Source organism: Carlito syrichta, unplaced genomic scaffold, assembly GCF_000164805.1.
Source record: "Carlito syrichta isolate Samal-C Ts95f unplaced genomic scaffold, Tarsius_syrichta-2.0.1 Scaffold309100, whole genome shotgun sequence".
Lineage (NCBI taxonomy): Eukaryota > Metazoa > Chordata > Mammalia > Primates > Tarsiidae > Carlito > Carlito syrichta.
In genome coordinates this window covers 192,583-219,576 of record NW_007253196.1, presented here as the reverse complement: position 1 = coordinate 219,576, position 26,994 = coordinate 192,583, and the positions used below count along the sequence as shown (strand labels likewise).

The following is a 26,994-nucleotide window of genomic DNA, read 5'->3' as shown; positions in this document are numbered from 1 at the left end:
GGCCACGGGTCCCGACGCGACAGTGGGCGGTCCAGCGCCGACCCCACTGCTGCCCCCCTCAGCCACAGCCTCGGTCAAGATGGAGCCGGAGAACAAGTACCTGCCCGAACTCATGGCGGAGAAGGACTCGCTCGACCCGTCCTTCACTCACGCCATGCAGCTGCTGACTGCAGGTAAGGGGGCCTCCCGGCCATCCGGGGACATGGGTGGCAGCGGCTTTGTCCCTCTCTCTTCCCGCCCCTTCGGACCGAGGCAGTCGGGAGCTCGCGTCCTCTCCTCTTTGGGAGTCTGGATCCTACATTCCCACCTCTACGCGGGGTGCGATGGGGAATATCTAGACTGCAGTGAAGGCCCGAAGGCGACTTGGCGATCTCCTAGCGCAAAGATCTTGATGGATGGTGCTCAGTTCCCCGCCCCTTTCCCGACCCTTCCCCCTCCCTCTTGCCGCTGCTCCGAGTACTCAGATTCTTCCAGAAACGAACCTTTACCTCCCTCTTTACCCGAAAGGAAATCCTTTTTGATTGCAAGTGGCGGTGAGCGCCTCACCCGAGAGTGTAGGAGGTGAAGACAGCCTGAACGGGGAGGGACCGTTGGAGGGAGGGCCGAGGTGAGGCGAGGCTGGAGTGCCCTGTCCAGCGCGCCGGGCCGGGCCGGACTTAGCGGTAACCGCAGCTTAAGTTGCAGGGAGAAAGAAGCGACTTGTGGGAATCGGAACTTGAGGTTTTCCGAATCAGGTTTCCGGCTTCGACTGGTAAAATGAGAATTACTACAGAGCCTGAAGATTTTCCCCTTTCATTTTACAACTGAGTCCTCCATCATTCAAGAAGGGTCAAGTAACCCTAGGGACAGACGATAGGGGGAGGTAAGGAACTCCCGCCTAGTTTGCTTGACGTTCCCCAACGAAAATTGAGAAGTTGCATGACGCTTTGTACATGAAAGGCTTGGTCTTTTTGTTGTTGTTCTTTAAATTTCTGCTTCAGTCGTGAAATAGATTAGAAATTGTAGTCTTTGTTCTTTCTGTAGCGGTCTTTTCTTGGTCAGCCACCTAGTTGGCCCAGTTTTTTCCCGAAGCCCTCTGTTTGACCCTTGCTTCTAGTTAAAGCATTTTTAAAATAAGTGTTACTTATAACACCTACATTTTATTAAGGAAGTACACTTTCACAGCCCTTAACACTGAATGAATAGTTGAACTCTGGCAAGGTTGATATAATGGACAGTTCATTATAAAAATATTTCCCTCCCTTTGTTCTCTATCTCCCCGCAACTAGTAAGGGGTATTTACTTTACAATGAAGAAAACACGTGGTGGTCAGAAATAAGTACATTTAGATAAATTGCTTGCATTTTCAAGTCATTGCTTTGCTGTTCTGTAGCACAGTAGATTTTGAAACATCACTGCTTATTGTGTTCTTCTGACAAGCTCTTTAAGGGCTAGAGCTGCTTACTGTCTGAAAATACCAGGTGCCGGGTTGAATCTGAAAGCATGTAATACAGACTCAGGAATGTCAGACTAAATAGTAAAGGTTGACTTGGTAGTCTTATTTTTATTTCCTCAAATATTTAATCAGCTCAGATTAAATGTGTGAGAATAAAATAAACAGGAGTTTTAAGGCTTGGATTTGAAACTCTGACCCTTAACTGATTACCTGACCTTGGGAAACTTTCTGGACCTCGGTAACCTCGTCTGTAAAATGGGATGATGAGTCATGAAGATTAAATGATGTATAAAATGACTACTACAGTTTCCTTTCACCTAGAATCAGATAGATAGTAATGGTTTTCTATAGTTTTCTTCTAGTTGTAAATTCATGGTAAGAACAAGGTATGGGTCAGACGTGGTGGCTCGTGCCTGTAATCCTAGCATTTTGGGAGGCAGAGGTAAGAGGATTGCCTGAGCCCAGGAGTTCAAGACCAGCCTGGGCAACTTGGCAAGATCTCATCTCTACAATAAATCAAAAAAATTAGCTAGGTATGGTGGTGTGCACGTGGTGTGCACCTGTGTTTCCAGCTACTTGGAAGACTGAGGTGGAAAGATCGCCTGAGCTCAGCAGTTTGAGTCTGCGGTGGCTGTGAGCATGCCACCGCACTCCTGAGTGACAGACTCTGACTCAAAAAAAAAAAAAAAGAACAAGGTATGAAAACACAAGATATATTTTGCCTTTTTTATATTTTTTTTTTTGAGTCAGGGTCTCATTCTGTCACCCAGGCTGGAGTACAGTGGCAACAATCATAGCTCACCACAGCCTCGGTCTCCTGGGCTCAGGGCATCCTTTGGCTTTGACCTCCCAAGTAGTTGGGATTACAGGTATGTACTAATACCAAGCTAATTTTTTTATTTTTCTTAGAGACGAGGTCTTACTATGTAGCCTAGGCTGGTATTTTGCCTTTCTGACCACATCAAGTGTACAGTGTGGTGTTCTTTAAAAGATGCTTTCTTGACTGAGTGTGGTGGCTGACACTTGTAATCCCAGCACTTTGGGAGGCCGAGGTGGGAAGATTGCTTGAACCCAGGAGTTTGAGACCAGCTTGGGCAACATAGTGAGACGTGGTCTCTACTGAAAATTAGAAAATTAGCTAGGCATGGTGGTACACACCTGTAGTCCCAGCTACTCAGGAGGCTGAGGTGGAAGGATTACGTAAGCCCAGGAGACTGAGGCTGTGGTGAGCTGTGATTGTGATGTTTAATTTCAGCCTGGGTGACAGACCTCAACTCAAAAAAGAAAAGTTGCTTTCTTAGGGTAACTATTTTTTTTTAAACTATTGATCCTTAAAAGTTACTTACACTTTTTTCCTCTTCTCCCACTGTTTAACTTGTTTGTTTGTTTGTTTTGAGTCGTAGTCTCACTCTGTCGCCCAGACTGGAGTACAGTGGCTGCTCCCAGCCACCGCAGCCTCGACCTATTGGGCTCCGGAGATCCTTCCACCTCAGCCTTCCAAGTAGCTGGAACTACGGGCGCGCGCTACCACGCCCAGCTAATTTTTTTGATTTATTGTAGAGATGAGGTCTCGCCAAGTTGCCCAGGCGGGTCTCAAACCCGCGGGCTCAGGCAATCCACTCACCTCAGCCTCCCAAGGCACGGGATTACAGGCTGAGCCACCGAGCCTGGCTAACTTTTTTTTTTTGAGGCAGGGTCTCACTCTGTCACCCAAGCTGGAGTACAGTGGCACAATCAGAGTTTACCACAGCCTTGAACTCCTGGGTTCAAACAATCCTTCCTCCTTAGCCTCCCAAGTTGCTGGGACTACAGGCACATACCACCATGCCCAGATAATTTTTGTTTTTGTTTTGTAGAGATGAGGTCTCACTCTGTTTCCCAAGCTGGTCTTGAACTCCTGGGCTCAGGTGATTCTGTCACCTTGTCCTTCCAAAGTGCTGGGATTACAGGTGTGAGCCACTGGACCTGGCCCTCACTGCTTAACTTTTGTGATTGAGAGAGTGGTCTTTATTTTTAACTTGGGCTTTTTAAATTTATTTTAAATGAAGCACATTTTAATTGGAAAAATGGGATTGAGATAATGTTGGCTTATTTGAGAGAATAGAACTGGAGTAGTGCATTGGTATGCTCACAGCCACTGCAGCCTCAACCTGCTGGGCTCCTTCCCATCTCAGCCTTCCAAGTAACCCAAACCACAGACACGCGCCATCATGCCTGGCTAATTTTTAAATTTATTGTAGAGACGAGGTTTTGCCAAGTTGCCCTGGCTAGTCTTGAACCCCCTGGGTTCAGGCAGTCCTCTTGCCTTTGCCTCCCAAAATGCTGGGATTACAGGCATGAGCCACTGCACCCAGCTCAAGTCTTAATATATGTTGGACCTGGCTTTTGATATATTTCTGAATGATCTTGAAAAGGGAATGCAGTGAAGTTGCAACCAATTGTGAGGAAGTGAGGCTCTGAGAAAATAGAATAGTGGTATTTAAACTGATAACACATGGAAGAAAATTATAGCTAACACTTACTGTGCCAGGCCCTGGTCTGAGCAGTTTATATTACCTTTAGAACGAAACTGTGAGAAGTTACTCTTACCCTCACTTATACAGATGAGGAAATCAAGTCATTCAGAGATTAATAATTTGCCCAAAGTAACAAAACTGATAAGCAATTTAGCCAGGATTGTGGTCAGTCTACACACCTAACACCCCTCTCCTCTTCTGCCACTATAATACCTACTGCAAATTGTACTTTAAAAGTAAGCAGCCTGGCATAGTGGCTCAGTCTGTGTTCCCAGCATTTTGGGAGGCCAAGGCAGGAAAATCATGTGAGACCAGGCGTTCAAGACCAGCCTGGGCAACATAGTAAGACCCTTTCTCTATCAAAAATAGCAAAATTAGCTGGGTGCGGTGGCACATGCCTAAAGTCCCAGCTACTTGGGAGGCTGAGGCAGGGAGGATGGCTTGCGCCCAGGACATCGAGTCTTTAGTGGTTGTACCACTGCACTGGAGACTGGGTGACAGAATGAGACCCTGTCTCAGGAAGAAAAAAAAGTATCAGTGTTAACAGGGCATTGAAGATGACAAGGCCAAGACACAGAAGAAGGAGAAAACCAGAGAGCACTTGGGACTATGACTTCTGCAGGCACCTTTGCCCATTCCCCAAAGGTACCATGAGAACCAGACCACTCTTCTTATACCACCTACACAGTTCCACAGTCCCTTTCCCAGGTTTACTTTATTTTGCACTTATCAGCATCCATTGCACCATGTATTCTAATTATGTACGGTATTTGTTGATCACCCCTTCTCCTTCATGGTTAGAATGTCTGCTCCATCAGAGCAGAGATCTTCTGTCTGCTTTGTTCATTCTTTTTTTTTTTTTTTTGAGTTGGAGTCTCACTCTATCGCCCAGACTGAAGTGCAGTGGCCGCTCCCTGGCCACCGCAGCCTCAACCTGCTGGGCTCCGGTGATCCTTCCACCTCAGCCTTCCAAGTAACTGGAACTACAGGCGTGCACTACCACACCTGGCTAATTTTTTTAAATTTTTTATTGTAGAGATGAGGTCTCGCTAAGTTCCCCAGGCGGGTCCCACGGGCTCAGGGCAATCCACTCACCTCAACCTCCCAAAGGCGCGGGATTACAGGCTGAGCCACCGAGCCCAGCTTTTGTTCATTCTTGTATCTCCTGTACCTTGAAGAGCGCTGCCTGGAGTGGCCTCTTACTAAATATTTCATGTACGAATATATAATCATCTTCTTGAAAATGGGAACGATGAAAAAATATTGACACAATTCTGAAAAATAAAGATTTTGAATGACTCTATTAGCCAAATTGATATTTGACTGTGATGACAATTAAATGCGTTTGCAGACATGTAAAAAGTCTCACCCACCATACTTGTTTTCTGAAAGAAAACAAGCTTATTTGTGTTAACATATTTATATAATGGACATAAATGCTGTTATATATGTCAATTTTTTTTCCTACTTTTACAACTAGGAAAATATGTTAATATAAGTGACCCAGGAATAACTTTTTTTTTTTGAGTTGGAGTCTCACTTGGTCACCCAAGCTGAAATGCAGTGACACACTCACGGTCATTCCAGCATTGACTTGCTGGGCTCCAACAATTCTTCCATCTCAGCCTTCTAAGTAGCCAGAACTACAGACGCATGTTACTGCACCCGACTAATTTTTGATTTATTGTAGAGAACGAGGTCTCACCAAGCTGCCTGGGCTGGTCTCGAACCCGCGGACTCAGGCAATCCACTCACCTCAGCCTCCCAAAGTGCTGGGATTATAGGCTAAGCCACCGAACTCAACCTAGAATAACGTTTTTAAATAGATTCGCTGCCAGAAGATCCTGAAAGTATATTCAGAAATCCATTCTCCAAAGGCATAAAATGGAGAACATTTTACAGTCTGTTGAAACTTCAAAATAGTTGATTTCTTTATTTTAGTTAAAATATTCTATAGAGCCAGGCTCGGTGACTCAGCCTGTAATCCTGCGCCTTTGGGAGGCTGAGGTGAGTGGATTGCCTGAGCCTGCGGGTTCGAGACCCACCTGGGCAGCGAGACCTCATCTCTACAATAAATCAAAAAAAATCAGCCGAGCATGGTAGCGCATGCCTGTAATTCCGGCTACTTGGAAGGCTGAGGCAGAAGGATCGCCAGAGCCCAGCAGGTCAAGGCTGCGGTGGCCGGGAGCGGCCACTGTACTCCAGTCTAGGCGACAGAGCGAGACTCCAACTCAAAAAAAAAACAAAAAAATTCTATAGAAATATATCGGGACCTTCCCAGTTCATTCTACAGGGCTGGCTAAACCTGTTATTAAAACTGGAAAGGCCGGACTCGGTGGCTCAGCCTGTAATCCCAGCACTTTGGGAGACTGAAGTGAGTGGATTGCCTGAGCCTGAGGGTTCGAGACCAGCCCCAGCAACTTGGCCAGACCTCATCTCTACAATAAATTAAAAAATCAGGAAGACTGAGGCAGAAGGATTGCTGGAGCCCAGCAGGTCGAGGCTGCAGTGACCGGGAGCAGCCACTGCACTCCAGTCTGGGCGACGGAGTGAGACTCCAACTCAAAAAAAATAAAAATAAAAAAAATTTTTAAATTAGCCGGGCGTGATTGCATACGCCTGTAGTTCCAGCTACTTGGAAGGCTGAGGCGGAAGTATTGCTGGAGCCCAGCAGGTTGACGCTGGGGTGGCCTGGAGTGTGCCACTGCACTCCAACCTGTGTAATGGAGCAAGACTCCAACTCAATAAATAAACAAACAAACAAATAAATCAGTAAGTAAGAAAGAAAGAAAACCTGGAAAGTATCTTGGCCGGGCATGGTGGCTCACACTTGTAATCCCAATACTTTGGGAGACTGAGGCAGAAGGATTGCTTGAGCCAAGAGTTGGAGACCAGCCTAGGCAACATAGTGAGACTTGTTGCTACAAAAATAAAAAAATTAGCCTGGCTTGATTGCATGTACCTATAGTCCCAGCTACTCAGGAGTCTGAGGCAGAGGATCAACTGAGCCCAGGTTGAGGCTACAGTGATCGTGCCACTGCACTCCAGCCTGGGCACTAGTGAGACTCTGACTCAAAAAACAAACAAACAAAAACTGGAAAGTATCTCTGATCTAAAAAAGAGGGGAAAAAAGTACTAGGGAGTATAATTGCAAAGAAATTGTAGACTAATCAAATATAAGTATAAATATTAGGAAAGAAAGAGACAAAAATTGTCACTATTTGATTTGCAACATCATTATTTACCTAGGAAGATGTTCAATGATGTGGCTGATTACAAGATAGAGATTTACACATTGTTCAGGCATAGTGGCTCACACCTGTAATCCCAGCCTTTTGGGAGGCCAAGGCAGGAGAATTACTTGAGCCCAGGAGAAATGCGGTCTTGCTGTGTTGCCTAGACTTGTCTGGAACTCCTGGGCTCAAGCATTCATCCTGCCTGTTCATCCTGCCTCAGTCTCCTAAAGTGCTGGGACTGCAGGCATGACCCACTGCACTTGACTGAGAATTATTTTTTTTTAGTTTTGTTTTTTTGAGTTGGAGTCTTACTCTGTCGCCCAGGCTAGAGTGCCGTGCCACACTCACAGCCAGTCCAGTATCAAGCTGCTGGGCTCCAGCGATCCTTTCACCTCAGCCTTCCAAGTAGCTGGAACTATAGGTATGCGCTACCACGCCCAGCTAATTTTTGATTTACTGTAGAGACAAGGTCTCGCCAAGTTGCTGGGGCTGGTCTTGAACCCGCAAGTTCAAGCAATCTACTCGCCTTGGCCTCCCAAAGTACTGGGATTACAGGCTGAGCCACCGAGCCTGGCCGAGAATTAATTTTTTTTTTTTTTGGAGTTGAAGTCTCACTCTGTCGCCCAGACTGGAGTGCAGTGGCCGCTCCCGGCCACCGCAGCCTCGACCTGCTGGGCTCCGGCGATCCTTCCGCCTCAGCCTTCCGAGTAGCCGGAATTACAGGCATGCGCTACCACGCCCGGCTGATTTTTGGATTTATTGTAGAGATGAGGTCTCGCTGCCCAGGCGGGTCTCGAACCCGCGGGCTCAGGCAATCCACTCACCTCAGCCTCCCAAAGGCGCAGGATTACAGGCTGAGCCACCGAGCCCGGCGGAGAATTAATTTTTTATACATTGCTGGTGGAAGTATGAATTGGTACAGCCTCTTTGGATAACAGTTTGTCATTTCATCTGAAAGCTGAACATTCAAATTCCTTCAGACTCAGCAGCATTTCTAAGAATGTGCACAAAGAAACTTTTACACATAAAACATTTCATAAAATGATGTACCTTATTCACAAAATGGTACAACATGTTTCACCATTCACTGGATAATGTGATAGATTTACAAAATACTTTACAGCAATGAAAATGAATAAACTACAGCTACATACAATAGCATAGAGAAATCTCGGAGAAAACTAATGTTGGGTGAAAAATTAAGTCCCTTAAGTGTTGTACTCACATATGGTACACGACTGTTTTTAAAAAACATACCAGCAAGATTGAGCATATTAGTATTAAGCATGCATATGTCTGTGATAAAGTAGTTTCTTTTACGAAACTAAATATTTATCATAAGGTTCAACAATTGTACTCTTGGGTGTTTATTCTAGAGAAATTAAAACTCAAGTTCACACAAAACCTGTACATGAATATTCACAGCAGCTTTATAATAGCTAAAAACTGGAAACAAACCAAATGTCTCCAATAGGTAAATAAACTGGTACATCCATACCATGTAATAGTACATTGCAATAAAAAGAAATGAACTATTGATAAATGCAGCAGTTTGAAGGATTGCAAGAGAATTATGCTGAGTGGAAAAAAAGCTGATCTCAAAAGATTGTATTCTATATTCTCTCATTAATACAACATTCATTAGGGAAAAAAATGGAGATAGAGAGTAGATTAGTGGTTGCCAATGGTGAGGGAAGAAGGTGACTGGCTATAAAAGTTTGTAGCAGGAAGGATTCCTTATAATGAAACTGTTCTGTATCTTGACTATTAGTGGGGTCATACAAATAAGATTAAATTGCATAGAACTAAAAACAAAATAAGAGCATTATGTGAAGGTCCACGGGTTTTTTTTTTGTTTGTTTGAGTCGGAGTCTCAAAAACGCCTGGCCCTCTTTATTCTTTTTAAAAGTAAAGTCATGTCCGGGGCAGTGGCTCACACCTATAATCCCAGCACTTTGGGAGGCCGAGGTGAGAGGATCACCTGAGCTCATGGGTTTGAGACCAACCTGGGCAACTTGGCGAGACCTTGTCTCTACAATAAATCAAAAAATGAGCCAGGTATGGTGGTGTGTGCCTGTAGTTCCAGCTTCTTGGAAGGCTGAGGTGGAAGGATCACTGGAGCCCAGCAGGTCGAGGCTGCGGTGACCCTGAGCATGCCATTGCACTTCAGCCTGGGCAGTAGAGTGAGACTCTAACTAAAAAAAAAGTAAGATCACGTACCAAGCATGTAGCAGAGCTGGGAGTCAAACTAATCTTTTGCCTAGCTTAAAAATCCATGTTCTTTCCTCTGAGACATATTAAAAAACATGGGAGCTTGTAGTCTGGGATAAAATATACAAGAAACAAAGGAAAGATTAATTTTTAGTCAAAGAAAGTAAAGGAAATGCCACAAGTTAATTGAATTTACTCTCTGGTATAAGTAATGACTTAGATGTAAGTATCTGCTCCGTCACTAATTTGTTTTGAGATCTTGGACAAGTTACATAACTTTTCTGAGCCCAGATTTCTTCATCTGTTAGTGAGGATAATACTGGTTACAAAGAAAAAATGAAATAATAAATATAGAGTTCCTGACACATAGAAGGCACTGGATAAGATGTGATTATGGTGTTTGGCCAGGAAACAAGTGGGTCACCCTCTCTGTGTTGTTTACATCTTGGCTTTTCTTTCTTTGGCTCTTAAGACATCCAGGGTCTCCAGAGGCCCCAGCAAAGCTCACTTAAAGAAGTTAGTTCCCTAGAAAGTACTTTTGCGGCCGGACTCGGTGGCTCAGCCTGTAATCCCAGCACTTTGGGAGGCTGAACCGAGTGGATTGCCTGAGCCCGTGGGTTCAAGACCCACCCGGGCATCTTGACAAGACCTCATTTCTACAATAAATCAAAAATTAGCTGACCGTGGTAGCACGCACCTGTAGTTCCAGCTATTTGGAAGACTGATGCAGAAGGATCGCCGGAGCCTAGCAGGTCAAGGCTGTGGTGGCTGGGAACATGTCACTGCATTCCAGTCTGGGCCACAGAGTGAGACTCCAACTCAAAAAAAAAAAAAAAAAGTACTTTTACCTGAGGTTTAGCCATTTTTAGGAAGCTTTTCCTTGATTTCTTTTTTGGGGGGGGGGGGTTCTTCTCATTTTGGCCTGCTCTAGCTTTCCAGGGAACATGAGGCCAAGGAGAGAAACACAGAGTTGAAAAAGAAAAGGAAAGAGGGCCAGGTGGGGTGGTTCATGCCTATAAATCCCACACTTTGCGAGGCTGAGGTGATAAGATTGCCTGAGCCTACGGGTTCAAGACCAGCCTGGGCAACTTAGCGAGACCGTATCTCTGCAATAAATCAAGAAAAATTAGCCAGGCATGGTGGCACATGCCTGCAGTTCCAGCTACTTGGAAGACCGAGAGGAAGAATTGCATGAGCCCAGCAGGCGGAGGCTGCAGTGGCTGTGAGCATGCCACTACACTCCAGCCTGGGTGACAGTGAGACTCCAACTCAAAAAAAAAAAAAAAAAAGAATTGTGAAACAACTTTATGTCCTCTTGTGCTTCCTAAAGCTATCTAGTTCGGTCTTTTAAGCTGTATTTTACACAACTTTCCGAAAATCCTGGTCAGTGCATGAAGATATGGCTCAAATTCTGTTAATCTGTTGTACTATTACAAAAAGGCAACGTTTATATGTAGTGTCATGGGTTCTGTGAATCTAAGGCCTTTCTTAGTCTTTTGCTTGTTTTTTTTTTTTTTTTTCTCCTGGAGCTACAGGCATGCGCTACCACACCTGGCTTCTTTTTTTTTTTTGAGTCAGAGTCTCACTCTGTTGCCTAGGCTGGAGTGCAGTGGCATGCTGCTCACAAACACCACAACCTCTACTACCTGCTGGGCTCAGGTGATCCTTCTGCCTCAGCTTCCCAAATAGCTGGAATTATAGGCACGTGCCACCTTGCCCAGCTAATTTTTTGATTTATTGTAGAAATGAGGTCTCACCAGGTTGCCCAGGCTGGGTTCAAACCTGTGGGTGCAGGCAATATTCTTACCTCTGCCTCCCAAAGTGCTGGGGTTACAGGTTTGAGCCACCGCCCCCGACCTGTTTCACATTCTTATGAAAGCGCCTCAGTGGTGTTTTCAGACCAGAATTGTGACATGTTTGTTTCTCTAGGATTGAGGCCCTAATTTTGCAGCCTGAGAACTCAGGAAGAGGTATAGTCAGATACAGTAGACTAAAAAAGAGTTAACAGAAAAAGTTAATATTAGCAGTAGATGGAAAGGGGTGGAGATCAGGATCTACCAGTCACACAGTAAACAGAGTGTTGAATGGCTCATTTAGTCTGTTAATTGTAAGGTGGAATTTGTTTTCTGTTCCAAGCAGTGAAATCGGAATGTGAAGAGCACTGTTGTTTCAGTTCTTCTCATAGGAATAAAGGTTTAGTTAAGGATATTTACAATTCATCATTAGAGTATTTAATTGTCCAAATGCAAGGGAGTATGTGACTAGTTAGCTCATGGTATATTATAGCATCTGAAATGAGGCTTTTTAACAAACTTCCAGTTTGAAGTTCTGAACTATATAAAGTCTGTTAAAGTAACTTTCCTTCATCCAAGTTTTTCATAACTGGATTTTGTCTAAACGTTTGTTTGTTTGTTTATTTGTTTGTTTTGAGAAAGCAGGATTTATTGAGAGGACAGAGTAGCTCCCACAGTGGAAGGGGACCTGAAGGGGTTGCCCTAAACAGTTATTTTTTAAACTGTTGAGTATAGATTTACAGAATGTATTTGAGGTAGAGTGTCTTTATCTTTTTAAACTAGTGGGTTTCAAAGTGTGGTTCTCTAAACCAGCAATATCAGCATCACCTGTTAACTTGTTGGAACTGCAAATTTCTAATACAGTCATCCCAGACTTGGGTTGGGGCCCAGCAATCTAATTTAACAAGCCCTCCAGGTAATTCTGTTACATCCCAAAGTTTGAGAACTCTGGCCTTAGAATAGAAACATAGTATGGGAATATTATATAAGAATATCTGTTATTTAGAATGGTCTACTGATTTTAGGGAGTAAAAATTTCTTTTTTTTTTTTGACTCTTCTTCTGAGTCTACTACTTCTGCTGAATCTACTGAGATCATATAAGCTTTCAGTTGATGCTTATTCCTTGGGCATTCTGCTCTCATCTCTTTTCAAACCCCTTTTAGAACTCTATTAGTACTTCACTGCCACCTCCATAGTCTGGGAACTTCAGTATATAAACAGTGAAGATGGAGACCTTATCTGATTTGGTCTGTTGTATCTTCTGTACTTTGCAAGATAGATGCCTGGCCTTTGGTAAGTCTCCTATAGTGGTTAATGATCATATCTGTATTTCTCCCTTTATTTGCCTTTCCATAGGAAACACTCAGACACTTGGAATCACTCCATGAATGAGTAAATGAAGTTTCTTAGTGATAGGAAATCCTTTTGGATGCTACATTTCTAATGAAACTGTCTTAACCTCTGAATTGAATGGACCTTTGGTGATGATGGATATGTTTATGGTCTTGATGGTGGTGATGGTTTCCCGTAGGTGTATACTTATCCCTCAGCTCATCATTGTATACATTACATATGTACAGCTTTTTACATGTCAATCACACATCAATAAAGTGATTTGAAAAAAAGATGGTGCATTTTCTCACTTAGACATTGGCTGAATTTGGGGTAGAAAATGGTGACTATATATTAAGCAATTTCTAAGAAATGGGCTATAATTAGGCATGTGTACATATGTTATTTTAGTGTCAACATAAGTTGACACTACTACTGAGTGGTAGTGTAAGGACCAGGTCTTTCAAATTCTTCAGGATTAGCATCCAAAGCAGTGCTATCAGTGCTTTGGATATTTTAATAGAACTCTCCAGTGTATATCGAAATTACTGGCTTTTTTTTCCATCAAGATAAAACTTTGTACTTTTTCTTTTTTTGACTCTTCTGCTGAGTCTACTATTTCTGAGTCTACTGAGACCATGTAAGCTTTCGGTTGATGCTCATTCCTTGGGCACTCTGCTCTCATTTCTTTTAGAACCCCTTTTGGAACTCTATTAGTACTTCATTGCCATCTCCATAGTCTGGGAACTTCAGTATATAAACAGTGAAGATGGAGATTTCTTAGAAGTTTCATTATCTCCCTTTCTCCCATTCGACCCCATTACTTTTGCTAAATCTGTTTACTCTGAAACAAGAAACGTTTGAATGTCTGTTGTCACTCGCTTCAGGTGAGGATGGAAAAGCACACTGCTTTTGTTGGAAGCAGACTTTGGGTTTCCTAGTCACTTTATTTAGCAGAGCAAAAACAAATTGTTTTTCCTGTTCAGAAATTGAGAAGATTCAGAAGGGAGATTCAAAAAAGGATGATGAGGAGAATTACTTGGATTTATTTTCTCATAAGAATATGAAACTGAAAGAGCGGGTGCTGATACCTGTCAAGCAGTATCCTAAGGTAAGGCAAAAAGTGCTTCACTTCTTTGAGTTATCTTCATAGATACAATACAATCAAAAGACTGCAGAAAGAGACTAGAATGAAAGTCATGGACTATAATATAGACTTGGGAATCGTGATGCTCATGCCTATAATCCCAGCACTCTGGGAGGCCTAAGTGAGAGGATTGCCTGACCAGCCCAGGCAACTTGGCAAAACCTCATGTCTAAAATAAATAAATAAAAATTATCTGGGCATGGTAGTGTATGTCTGTAGTTCCAGCTACTTGGAAGGCTGAGGCGGAAGGATTGCCTGAGCCCAGCAGATCGTGGCTGCAGTGACTGTGAGCATGCCACTGCACTCTAGCCTAGATGACAGTGAGACTTTCAACTCAAAAGAAAAAAAAAGGGAGAAACTTAAGCCTGTGAAGCTTCTCCTCCATGTCGTACCTATTTCTGGCAGTTGAGATAAGTAAGTCCATAACTAGTAGCTACAGTTAGGAAGGAAATATAAACATCTTTTTATTATCAAAAAAGTTTCTAGCTTGGGCAAGATAGTGAAACCTTGTCTCTATAAACAATACAAACATTAGCTAGGTGTTGGCATGTGCCTATAGTCCTTGCTACTCGGGAGGCCAAGATGGGGGGATTGCTTGGGCCCAGAGTTCAGGGTTGCAGGAAGCTATGATCATGCCACTGCTGTCTAGCCTAGGCAGCAAAGCAGAACCCTGTCTCAAAAAAATTTTTTTTCTTTCTCAAGTGTTTACTCAGGCTCCAAGTTAAAAGGACAAAAAAATTAAACCCTGAAGAATTGCTCTCTGTCAAAAGAAATCTAAAGAAAAGGAAATAGAACACAAATCCTTGGCTGTATGGAGCTACTTTTTTTTTTTTAATTGGAGTCTCACTATGTCACCCAGGCTGGAGGACAGGTGGCACGCTCAAGGCCACCCCAGCCTCAACCTGTTGGGCTCAGGTGATCCTTCTGCCTCAGCCTTCCAAGTAGCTGGAACTACCAGCATGCGCCACAACACTTGGGTAATTTTAAAAATTTATTATAGAGATGTGGTCTGGCCAAGTTGCCCAGGCTGGTCTCAAACCTTGGGCTTAGGCAATTCTCTCACCTTGGCCTCCCAAAGTGCTGGGGTTATAGGCGTGAGCCACTACACCCAGCCTGGAGTTAACTTTATTTCTTACTCAAAAATTTTTTTTAAGTGAGAAAACAGAACCAGGCTTGGTGGCTCAGCCTGTAATCCTGCACCTTTGGGCGGCTGAGGTGAGTGGATTGCCTGAGCCCGGAGTTCGAGACCCGCCTGGGCAGCAAGACCTCATCTCTACAATAAATCAAAAAATCAGCCGGGCGTGGTAGCGCATGCCTGTAATTCCGGCTACTCGGAAGGCTGAGACGGAAGGATCGCCAGAGCCCAGCAGGTCGAGGCTGCGGTGGCCGGGAGCGGCCACTGCACTCCAGTCTGGGCGACAAAGTGAGACTTCAACTCAAAAAAAAAAAAAAGTGAGAAAGCAGGATTTATTGAGAGGACAGAAAAGCTCCCACAGTGAGAGGGGACCCGAAGGAGTTGCCCCCTTACTCAAATTTTTAGTAAATGTTTTCTTCTTTTTTTAGGAGTTATATTTAGTTTACCAAACGTGCTGTCAGAGAATGCCATATGTCTGTTCTGTCCTGAGGTCACTGCCTTAAAAATGTTTATTTTAAAGTACTAAGGAAGTATTGTGGAAGAGCAACAGACTGCATCAGAAAACCTAAATTCATATCTAGGAATTACCACTTTTTAGTTGCATAACCATAAATTAATAACTTTATCAGTAAAGCCTCAGTATATTCTTCAGTAAAATAGGAAAGGTAATATTCTACCCATTTTTGCAGAGTTGTTAAAGATCAAATGAGATAACGTGGAAATATTTTATATAGGAGCATGTGTATTTAGAAATCTTTTATTTTTTGTCAGTTCAATTTTGTGGGGAAGATTCTTGGACCACAAGGGAATACAATCAAAAGACTACAGGAAGAGACTGGTGCAAAGATCTCTGTGTTGGGAAAGGGCTCAATGAGAGACAAAGCTAAGGTAAGCTCCAATTATTGAGGCAAAAGGATACCCTGATGCCGTCTAGTTTCCCAGAATCCAGTATTAATGTCTTACAGAAGCAAACATTTTGTATATTTAGAGAATGAGTCTCTTTCAAGTCTGTGTTGGATGCAAGAAATTATAGGCCAAGTTAATTTACTTGCCTGATAACCCTGGAAGAGCCTAAGTGTGCCCTGGTGATTGTTTTCTTTCAGACTTTTGACTACATAATAATGGAAACAACAGTAGCATCTTTAGCATTGGTAGGATTATCTGTGAAAATTTGAAAGAGAAACTGGGTGTACTAAAACTTAGACTAAACCAGACACTAAAATGTCAGTAATGTAGAAAAGTGAGAACAGTAGTGTTATGAGTGCAGGTGAGTTTGAGGATTAGTTTGTTTTGTAGCCAGCTGGAAAGTGAGGCCCACAAAAAGAATGTACAGTATTCCAAAGAGAACCATGAGTAATCCTGACAATAGAACCTTCATTAATGCTTCTTTTCCCCATGCCATTAACCCAATACACTGTGTATTCTTTGTAAGTGCCAAGAAACTTTCCACCAAAAAGAATAGTCTTAGCCTTCTAGGGTCGGTCAGCTTTTTAGATTAGACATGCCTGCTATATCTAAAACCTTGCTCTTTCAGGCCTTTTTTGTTGCCTGACAAATGTTTTCTCAAGTCCTCCTTTGTTCACTCATATTTCTCGCTAGATGTGTATGGTTAGGACTGAAGTGTGTTGTTCTAGCTTATGCGATTTACATGACCTTTCTTCTCTCTCTCCTGACTTCTTTCCTCTTCAGACCATGTAAGCAGATAAGCAGAGCTAGTGGTGATTAACAGCTCTACCCGGGATTTAAAAACAAATGCTTGGCCATACATACAGACATACAAATACTTACCAAGCACCTATTATCTGAATAGAGACTAGAATTAAGTTTTTCTCCTTTTTTCATTTTCTTTCTTTCTTTTTTTTTTTTTTGAGTTGGAGTCTCACTCTGTCACCCAGACTGGAGTGCAGTGGCCGCTCCCAGCCACCACAGCCTCGACCTGCTGGGCTACGGCGATCCTTCTGCCTCAGTCTTCCGAGTAGCCGGAATTACAGGCGCGCGCTACCACGCCCGGCTAATTTTTTGATTTATTGTAGATATGAGGTCTCGTCTCACTCGGTTGTCCAGGCTGTAGTGCAGTGGCACACTCAGGGCCACCCCAGCTTCGACTTACTGGGCTCCAGTAATCCTTCCGCCTCAACCTTCCAAGGGGCTGGAACTACAGGCGTGTGCTGCCACCCCCGACTAAGTTTTTCTCTTTTATGCTTCTAATAATAGCTCTGATGAACACCCCAGGGATTTGAGACAGTTAACTGTTGACTGCAGACCAGGTACAGCTTTAGCAGGTTGTGCAGGTTACTATTCTTCAGAGCTTGTTTTACTTTCTTAAACTTTACTGCTTTTTCTTAGACATTGGGGTTATTCCTTTGGCCTAGAGTTAAAGATATTATTTTCTCCCTAGTCCATGTGATGTGATATTTCTCTCCATTTTTCCATAGGAAGAAGAGCTGCGTAAAGGTGGAGACCCCAAATATGCCCACTTGAATATGGATCTGCATGTCTTCATTGAAGTCTTTGGACCCCCATGTGAGGCTTATGCTCTTATGGCCCATGCCATGGAGGAAGTCAAGAAGTTTCTAGTACCAGTAAGAAGATCCATATCCTATGTCTTCTGAGCAAAGGAGAACTGAGACTTTATGCTATTGCAAAGGCAGGGGTTCTTAACTAGGATCTTTGAGTAACCTGAATTGTATACCAAATTTTGCATTTGTGTTCATTTTTCTGAGATAGTTCATTACTTTTACTAGTTCTTTTTTTTTTTTTTGAGTTGGAGTCTCGCTCTGTCACCCAGACTGGAGTGCAGTGGCCGCTCCCGGCCACCGCAACCTCAACCTGCTGGGCTCCGGCGATCCTTCCACCTCAACCTTCCAAGTAGCTGGAACTGCAGGCGCGCACTACCACGCCCGTCTAGTTTTTGATTTTTATTGTAGAGGTGAGGTCTCGCCAACTTTCCCAGGTGGCTGTTGAACCCGTGGGCTCAGGCAATCCACTCACCTTGGCCTCCCAAAGCGCTGGGATTACAGGCTGAGCCACCGAGCCCGGCCTCTTTTACTAGTTCTAAAAGCACTGTACCCCAAAGCCACTCAGCCCCTCCTTGTCTAATGTGGTTTTCATTGTGTACCAGCAGCTGTTGTCAATATCCTGGGTTTACAATGTATCTGCATTCTAATATTTGGTTAATAAAGGCTTAGCAGGGTCTTAACCAGCTGAATATTTTGGTACTAGTGTAGAACTGGGAGGTTGTGTTAGGAAAATGTCTACAGTAGTTCCCTGCACTCAAGGAGTTTATGCTTTAGAGAATCTAGATACTGACAGCAAGAAGCTTATAGCATTCAGTGTTAATGGATTAACTTTCCTCTCTCTCTCCTTTTTTTTTTTTGGAGTCTCGCTCTTATGCAGGCTGCAGTGCAGTGGCATTCCTGTGGCCACCATAACTTTGACCTGCTGGGTTCAGGCAATCCTTCCACCTCAGCCTTCCAAGTAGCTAGAACTACAAACGTGCACCACCACACTTGCCTGTATTTTTTATTGATTGTAGAGATGAAGCCTCACCATGTTGCCCAGGCTGATCTCGAACCCCTGAATTCAGGCAATCCTCTTGCCTCAGTCTCCCAAAGTGCCGGGGTTACAGATGTGAGCCACTCGCCCAGCTAATGGATTAAATTCTAACCTGAATGCACTCAGGTTTCTCTCCTGGAGGAGTTTTCTCAAGTAGAGATTTATTTGGAAGAGGTGTGATTGTTACAGGTTTGACTGTTGATGATATTCACAATCTCTTTGCTTTCAAGTATCTCATCTTCATTGGAATGTTCAACATGAAACACAACTTAAAATATCCTAGAGAGCCAGGCTCGGTGGCTCAGCCTGTAATCCCGCGCCTTTGGGAGGCTGAGGTGAGTGGATTGCCTGAGCCCACTGGTTCGAGACCCGCCTGGGCAACTTGGCAAGACCTCATCTCTACAATAAATCAAAAAATCAGCTAGGCGGTAGCATGCGCCTGTAATTCCGGCTACTCGGAAGGGTGAGGCGGAAGGATTGCCGGAGCCCAGCAGGTCGAGGCTGCGGTGGCCGGGAGCGACCACTGCACTCCAGTCTGGGCGACAGAGTGAGACTCCAAGTCAAAAAACAAAACAAACAAACAAAGAAATGTATGAAAAGATTTACAAATGGCATTTGGCTCTATTCTTCCTCTTGTGAAGAAAAAAAAGTGAGTATTTTTGCATCTTGACCAGAGCTCCCCATTTTCCCCTTAGAACCATTAACTGATCTGGACTTGGTGGCTCAGCCTGTAATCCCACGCTTTGGGAGGTTGAGGTGAATGGATTGCCTGAGCCCACGGGTTCAAGACCTGCCTGGGCAACTTGGCAAGACCTCATCTCTACAATAAATCAAAAATTAACCGGGCATGGTAGTGCACACTTGTAGTTCGAGCTACTTGAAAGGCTGAGGTGAAAGAATCGCCGGAGCCCAGCAGGTCAAGGCTGCGGTGGCCAGGAGTGTGCCACTGCACTCCAGTATGGGAGACAGAGTAAGACTCCAACTCAAAAAAATAATAATAATAATTAACTGTACCAAGGAGGCTTCTTGGTGCAATAGGAAAAACACTGAACTGGGAACTCTATCTGTGTTTTCCTGGACGAGTTCTCATTTCACTTTTCTGAGCTGCAGGTTCCCTGTTCATCCCATACATTTGTTAAATATCTGGTAGATGCCTAATACTATGCTTGGGTCTGAAATTACAGAAATGGCTCCTGAAGAGCTTACTGTCTAGTGACAAACAGTTCTAAAATTTTGTGTTAAGTGCTTGGGTAGAGAGAATTGCATGATGCTTTGGGAAAAGAGGAGTTGTGGGGGTGGCGTCAAGAGAAAGTTTTTCAAAAGGCACTTAATCTGTTTTAGATAAATCTTGTAAGGATAAATTACAAGTCTCTCAGGTGGACGAAAAAGACAGTATAGCCTATAGATCCAAAGGCTAGATTTTTGAATTCACATAAAATTTGCCACTTATTAGCTCTATGTCCTTAGCCTGTTTGATTTATATTCCTTGAATCGTTTTCCTAATGGTAAAATGGGGTGATCTGCCTACTTACTTCAGGGTACTTTTGAAGATTAAACTGAAAAATCTGTATAAAGCTTATATAGTGACTGGTGCATAGAGCTCCGTTATGGTAGTGGCTTTTATTATTCTAGGAAAAGAAAACTATTTACAAAGAATGGATGTGTGAGAATGTTAGACTTTGAACTACAAGTTGTTCAGCATAGCTTGAGAGGAGGTTTTATATGGAGAGAGGACAGAAGTGATCTGGAGAGCTAGGCTGGGACCACATTATGAATAACGAGGGGTCTGCTGTATAGACTTTCCTCAAAGATGGGTCAGGGAGAATGTAATTTGACTTCACAGGATGAATGACCTAAGACTTCATCCAGGCTCTCAGGACTCTTGTTTGCATCCAAGGCTCATGAGGGCCAGATGACTTCTCAGTAGAAAGTATAGCTAATTGCATAATACTCCTTGTATTCTTCATTCCCAGGATATGATGGATGATATCTGCCAGGAGCAATTTCTAGAGCTGTCCTACTTGAATGGAGTACCTGAGCCCTCTCGTGGACGTGGGGTGCCAGTAAGAGGCCGGGGGGCTGCACCTCCCCCTCCACCTGTTCCCAGGTAAAAATATTGGTGACAGTCAAAAATGCGATGTAAATTTGACTACTAGTACCATCTCTCTCTTAGTGGTCCTCTTACCTCCAGTTTAGGAGGGAGTCTTGGGATTTTGTGCTGCACCAAGACTAGAATTCTAGATCTTAGGCACTTTGACCATAGTCCAGCTGAAAGTACTGGTCTTTTAATTTTAGAAAGTCCTGGCATTTTGTAATGGTCTGCTTAAGAATTTTACCTCTTGTGACCGACTTTTATTGAGTGTTCAGCTGCTCCAGACCTGTCCAAGGCAGTGCACTGATGCACTGGTTCACTGTAGTACCTGAGAAGTCTTTTAGTGTAGGACCTTTACTTGTCTGCTCATTCCTCTGTGCTTTAATAATAGTCTAGTTAAGGCTTCATAAAGTCTTTCTAGCTCCAGAATTTGCAAACATTTGAACATGAAAGTAGCTTATTTCTAAAAAAAAAACTCATTTTAAAATAAACTTTCTTGTTGTAGGGGCCGTGGTGTTGGACCACCTCGGGGGGCTTTGGTGCGTGGTACACCAGTGAGGGGAGCCATCACCAGAGGTGCCACCGTGACTAGAGGAGTACCACCCCCACCTACTGTGAGGGGTGCTCCAGCACCAAGAGCCCGGACAGCGGGCATCCAGAGAATACCTTTGCCTCCACCCCCTGCACCAGAAACATATGAAGAATATGTAAGAAATTTGAACAATACACCATTTCCCAATATCTAATAGGTTGCTGGAGGAAGTTGAATGCCAAGGCCTTGGTCCTTTGTGTAGAAATCATGGACTGCCTGTAAGATTTGGAATCTGCTTTCTTTTCTTGCAGTGAATATTATACTATTAGAAGATATTTCCATTGCAGGCATGGTTTATTATGTGTGTATAGCTTTAACAGGAAATAAGCTGTGCCTTAATGTACGGTGTTTTACTAAGGAATCTCCCTCTACTTGTCCTGATGATACTAAAACTTGTTTTTGGTGGTGTTTTTTGTTTTTGCTTTTTTTCTGAGTTGGAGTCTCTCACTCTGTCGCCCAGGCTGGAGTGCAGTGGCACAATCACAGCTCATCGTAGTCTTGATCTGCTGGGCTCGGCTCAGGTGATCCTTCTGCTTCAGCCTTCCCAGTAGCTGGGACTACAGGCACGAACCACCATGCCTGGCTAATTTTTTTTATTTATTGTAGAGACGAGGTCTCGCCATGTTGCCAAGGCTGGTCTTGAACTCCTGAGCCTAGGCAGTCCTCTTGCCTCAGCTACCCAATGTGCAGGGATTGCAGGTGTGAGCCACCGTGCCTGACCTAAAACTTGTTTTTTTACTTTATTGCTTGCCCACACTTGTCCTATGACATATCATATTTGTTGGAGTTTTTGTTTATTTAATAACCCTTTCTCTTTTGACTATTCTGTAGTAGGTATTCACATTTTGGAAGGGAATTTCGTATCCTTTTAATCCAGAGGACTTCCATACCCCCATTAGATGTAATTGCCTTCCCTACTCTATGATTCTGACCTTCTATTTCGTTTTATTTGTTCTAGGGATATGATGATACATATGCAGAACAGAGTTATGAAGGCTATGAAGGCTATTACAGCCAGAGCCAAGGGTGAGTCAGGCACTATCAGAACTGTTTTGTGTCCTAGGAATGGGTGTCCTCTCAGTTGGAGGAACTGAGAGATTTAGGCAGCATAAACCTGAGGAGCAGGATGACTCACCTTTTGAGGGCATCTATTCTGCTTTGTTTGTTAGTTTTGTTTTGTTGAGATAAAGTCTCATTATGTTGCCCAGACTGGTCTCAAATTCCTGAGCTCAAGGAATCCTCCCACCTTAGCCTCCCAAGTAGCTGGGATTATACGAGCATGCTACTGCTTTTGACATCTGTGAGGCACATACTTGGATTTGCACATTTGAATTACTGTGAACTTTACATTACTATTTTAGAATCTGGGAATAGTTGAAAAAAATTCCTGAGCTTCAACTACATAGAAACAATGAGAAATGCTTTTAAATTATTTTTATTTGTTATTTTAAAATATTACAGCCACATTAAATTTCATAAAAATTTTAAAGGGAACTTGAATCTCACTACTATAACTTAGGTTCTTTTCTGCCCTTCTCTTTTTTTTTGAGTCAGAATCTGACTCTTGCACAGGCTGGAGTGCAGTGGCACGCTTATGGCCACCACAGCCTCAACCTGCTGGTCTCAGGTGATCCTTCCACCTCTGCCTTCCAAGTAGCTGGAACCACAGGTGTGCACCATCACGCCCGGCTAATTTTTTTGATTTATTGTAGAGACGAGGTCTTACCAAGTTGCCCAGGCTGGTCTCAAACCCCTGGTCTCAGGCAATCCTCTTGCCTCTGCCTCCAGAAGTGCTTGGATTACAGGCATGAGCCACTGCACCCACCCGGCTCTCTGCCTTTCTCTTAAAGACATGCACACAAGAGTGTGTGTGTGTATCTTAACCTGTGATTGAAAGAGTCTCAGAAATCAGTAGAGACAGAACAGTTCTTTTCCTGTTTGTTTATTCTCTTCTAGTGAGTCTAACTACATTTGTATGTATACTGTAATTAAGAGTCAATTTAGGATTGTGCTTTTCACTTGATATTATATGATGTTTGTTTTTCTTTGTTGTGGTTGTCATAATTATTGTCTGAGTACATAGTATATACGGGTTTTAGAAATATTTGGGGTTTTGAGGTGGAGCAGAATGAACATTTTCCTGTATTAATACACAAGTAAAATGACTGAGATATGAAAGTATTTGAGAGAAAGGTAATTAGGTACTCTGTAGCTTTTAACACTCTATCTTTTGCTTTCAGGGACTCAGAATATTATGACTATGGACATGGGGAGGTTCAAGATTCTTATGAAGCTTATGGTATGTCTTTATTTCTGTGGTGGGGCAGAATGTACAAGTAAGTGCCTGGGAGAATGCTGGTGACTGAATTATTAAGAATCAGACAGAGACACATGAGGAGAAACCTTTAAAAGGCCAAGGTATTGGTAGATATAACAGTAGGAGTTCTGTTCTTATTTAAATTTTGTGATGTGTGGTAGAAAGAGGGACTACTGAAGTGAGATAAGGCACTATTACTCTTGGAAGCCTAATGCAAGGTAACCACAATAACTAGAGCTCAAGTCCAGCTTAGCCTTGTTGGAGCAGCAAACTTTAGTTAAGCTAATATTGATTTCTTTCTACTTTAGGCAGGGAAGATGGCTAGGTCTGGATTGTTTCTGGCCTTTGTTGCTGATACCTAGGCCATTTTGGTAGATAACAAGAATTTAATAATATCTAACTTTGTCCATTTGCCTCACCTCTTTTTTTTTAAAAAAAGGATCTCTTAGAAAAGAATCTCATTGTAGAGTAAATGCCAACTGGAAGGGACCTAGATGACAAGCAGCTAGCCAGAGCAAGTTAGGGGGCAAGAATAGTACCTGCTATTCTTAGGATCAGATTAGAGGTTGTGGGCGGGAACCAATTCAGGGAAGTAGTGGCACCAAGATCCTTGCTGACTTGGGGACATCTCAACTCAGTTCTTGATCCCAGGAGAGCTATAGAGGCTTAAATCCCAGCAGAACCAAACTGTCTTCCCTGAGGTTTGGTTAAAAACACAGCTCCCAGTGTATCATCAAGAGCGTTATGGCTCCATGTTAATGGGCCCCAGAGGAAGTGCTGTGTGGTAACGGATGCAGAGAGCTGCCTTTCCAGCATATCTGAGAGACTTCTGGAGAGTCCTTCAGGACTCAGCAGTTGACAGTCACCCTAAGACAGTGGTTGACAGTCTCTCCTTACCTGTATCTGAAAAAGAGGAGCCCCCCCCCCCACTGGACCTCTCTCAGGCTTAGCCCAACTCAGCATAGTATGAGGTAGGCAGTTAGTGCTTGCCTAGGGAAACAGTTTTTACTAGTTTTAACTAAATAACATTGGACAGTTGACATCGGTAACACTGTTATGATCTGCTTTATGTGCCACTGTTTAGAAGAGCAGTGTGATTACACCCAGGTATTTCCCTTCATCAGTGAGGCAGTACAATGGGGCCTCTGTATGTATTTGACTTAAATTGCATTTCTGTTTTACTGGAGAAAAAACTGAACTGAACAGGGCAGGCTGTTCCCTTTGCTCTTGGTGTAATGTTGCCACAGTTAATTTGTTCTCTGCCTTTATAAACAGAATTAGAAAAATAAACTGTCCGGGATAATCTATATACTTAAAACAAAAAGTAAACTGTCTTACTGGTACCCAGAAGCCACTTGAAAAGTGATAGACATGTGCATTAGTGGGTATAATTAGGGTTCTGTGCAACTTTAGATTCATATAGGAATTGAAGACCTATAGTAATGGAAGCAGGTATGTGTGAATATAGGCAGCTGAAGAAAGTACTTAAGGAATGAACTGGTGTGTGTAAGGTATGGCAATGAGTGGGAAGAATAAGCTTTAACACAACTCATTTTCATAAGAGGTCAGCTCTGGAAGTAAGTAGTCATCTCCCTGAGGCTTTTCTTTGTTCCAGAGGAAAACTATTTTAGGATGTCAGCCATATTGTCTGTTTTCTCTGGATTGTTGTCATAAGAAAAGAGCTTAGAAATTCTCCTAGACAATGTCACAAATGAAACTTTTGATAGTACTTTTCTCCACCAAAGCTATATCAGCTCTGTTGGTGAAAGGCCTTCTGAAAAGTGGCCTTGGCTTACTTCTCTCAGAGAGCCAGAGGACACCTCTCAGTGGGGAAATGTGACTCGATGTTGCACGGAAAGGGGCACCTGCTTCCAGTCTGAAAGACTTCCAGACGTCTTCCTTACCTGAGTGAGCTTGCCAAACTGTTTTGGTAACAGAAAAGGTCATTGCAGACCCGCTAAGATTAATGACTTCCTTCCTGTCTCAAGCAAGGTGTTGGATTTTTCCAGGTTTGGGAACTAAAGTATAGATCACGTTGACTGTGGAGAACCTCATGGCTGATGATGACTCAAGAGTTAATGACAGCCTTTTCTGAGTTGTTCTCTTCTGTCCTTCCACCCAAAACTGTGGGAAATTGCCCAGGCTACTCAAGAGGTCCAAAGTAGAGAGCAAAGACCACCAGGGAGGTGTCAAGACATTAGAAGAACAGCAGTGTTTTTGGTGATCTTTACCCATGTAATCTACCCCTGTTTATCCCAAATACCATTGGCACATAGTTTATGAACTGTCGTTGTTTTCCTCACAGGTCAGGACGACTGGAATGGGACCAGGCCGTCGCTGAAGGCCCCTCCAGCTAGGCCAGTGAAGGGAGCATACAGAGAGCACCCATATGGACGTTATTAAAAACAAACATGAGGGGAAAATATCAGTTATGAGCAAAGTTGTTACTGATTTCTTGTATCTCCCAGGATTCCTGTTGCTTTACCCACAACAGACAAGTAATTGTCTAAGTGTTTTTCTTCGTGGTCCCCTTCTTCCCACCTTACTCCATTCTTAACTCTGCATTCTGGCTTCTGTATGTAGTATTTTAAAATGAGTTAAAATAGATTTAGGAATATTGAATTAATTTTTTAAGTGTGTAGATGCCTTTTTTCTTTGTTGTTTAAATATAAACAGAAGTGTACCTTTTATAATAAAAAAGAAGTTGAGTTAAAAAAAAAACAAACCTGTTAGTTTCAAAAGTGACATTGCTTGCTTAAAGGTTCTGAAGTAAAGGCTTGTTAACTTTCTCTTAGTTTTGATTTGAGGCATCCCGTAAAGTTGTAGTTGCAGAATCCCAAACTAGGCTACATTTCAAAATTCAGGGCTGTTTAAGATTTAAAATCACAAATGTAACGGCAGTAGGCACCACCATGTAAAACTGAGTTCAGACGTCTCTAAAAAACGTTTCCTTTAAAAACACATGGCGGTTGAATCTTAAGGTTAAATTTTAGTATGAAAGATCCTCATGAATTAAATAGTTGATGCAATTTTTAACGTTAATTGATATAAAACAAAAAAATTAGGCTTGTAAAACTGACTTTTTCATTATGTGGGTTTTGAAATCTAGCCCCAGACATACTGTGTTGAGAGATACTTAGCAGGGGAGGGAGAAGAGGTTTGTGGGGGGGGCAGGGGGAAGGACTGGCCACCTGAATTGAGTTTGATGCAGAGCTTTTTAGCCACAAATACTCTATCAGTCATAGTAGTAATTAAAATTTCAGTATTTAAAAAGACAAAGTATTTTGTCCATTTGAGATTCTACACTCCATGCAAAGCTCACATGGACAATGGGGCCAAAAAGCTAATGATTTTCTCAAGTTGACGGTTTCAATATTGAGCTGTTCCTAAAGTAGTCAAGTATGTCTCAACACTAGCATGATATAAAAAGGGACACTGCAGCTGAATGAAAAAGGAATCAAAATCCACTTTGTACATAAGTTAAAGTCCTAATTGGATTTGTACCGTCCTCCCATTTTTGTTCTCGGAAGATTAAATGCTACATGTGTAAGTCTGCCTAAATAGGTAGCTTAAACTTATGTCAAAATGTCTGCAGCAGTTTGTCAATAAAGTTTAGTCCTTTTTTAATCAAA

At 42.9% G+C, this 26,994-nt stretch overlaps 1 protein-coding gene across 1 annotated transcript in view; it reads left to right on the top strand.

Annotated features, from left to right (window-relative positions):
- KHDRBS1 (KH RNA binding domain containing, signal transduction associated 1) overlaps positions 1-26,994 on the top strand; it is a 27,486-nt gene extending 492 nt beyond the window's left edge. Inside the window, 9 exon segments of the mRNA XM_021716945.1 lie at positions 1-173; positions 13,511-13,635; positions 15,578-15,694; positions 17,242-17,388; positions 20,335-20,468; positions 20,959-21,160; positions 22,004-22,071; positions 23,286-23,344; positions 25,668-26,994. The exon segment at positions 1-173 is cut by the window's left edge and continues 60 nt beyond it. Of these exon segments, the coding sequence (XP_021572620.1) occupies positions 1-173; positions 13,511-13,635; positions 15,578-15,694; positions 17,242-17,388; positions 20,335-20,468; positions 20,959-21,160; positions 22,004-22,071; positions 23,286-23,344; positions 25,668-25,765 (1,123 nt within the window). The 3' untranslated portion in view covers positions 25,766-26,994.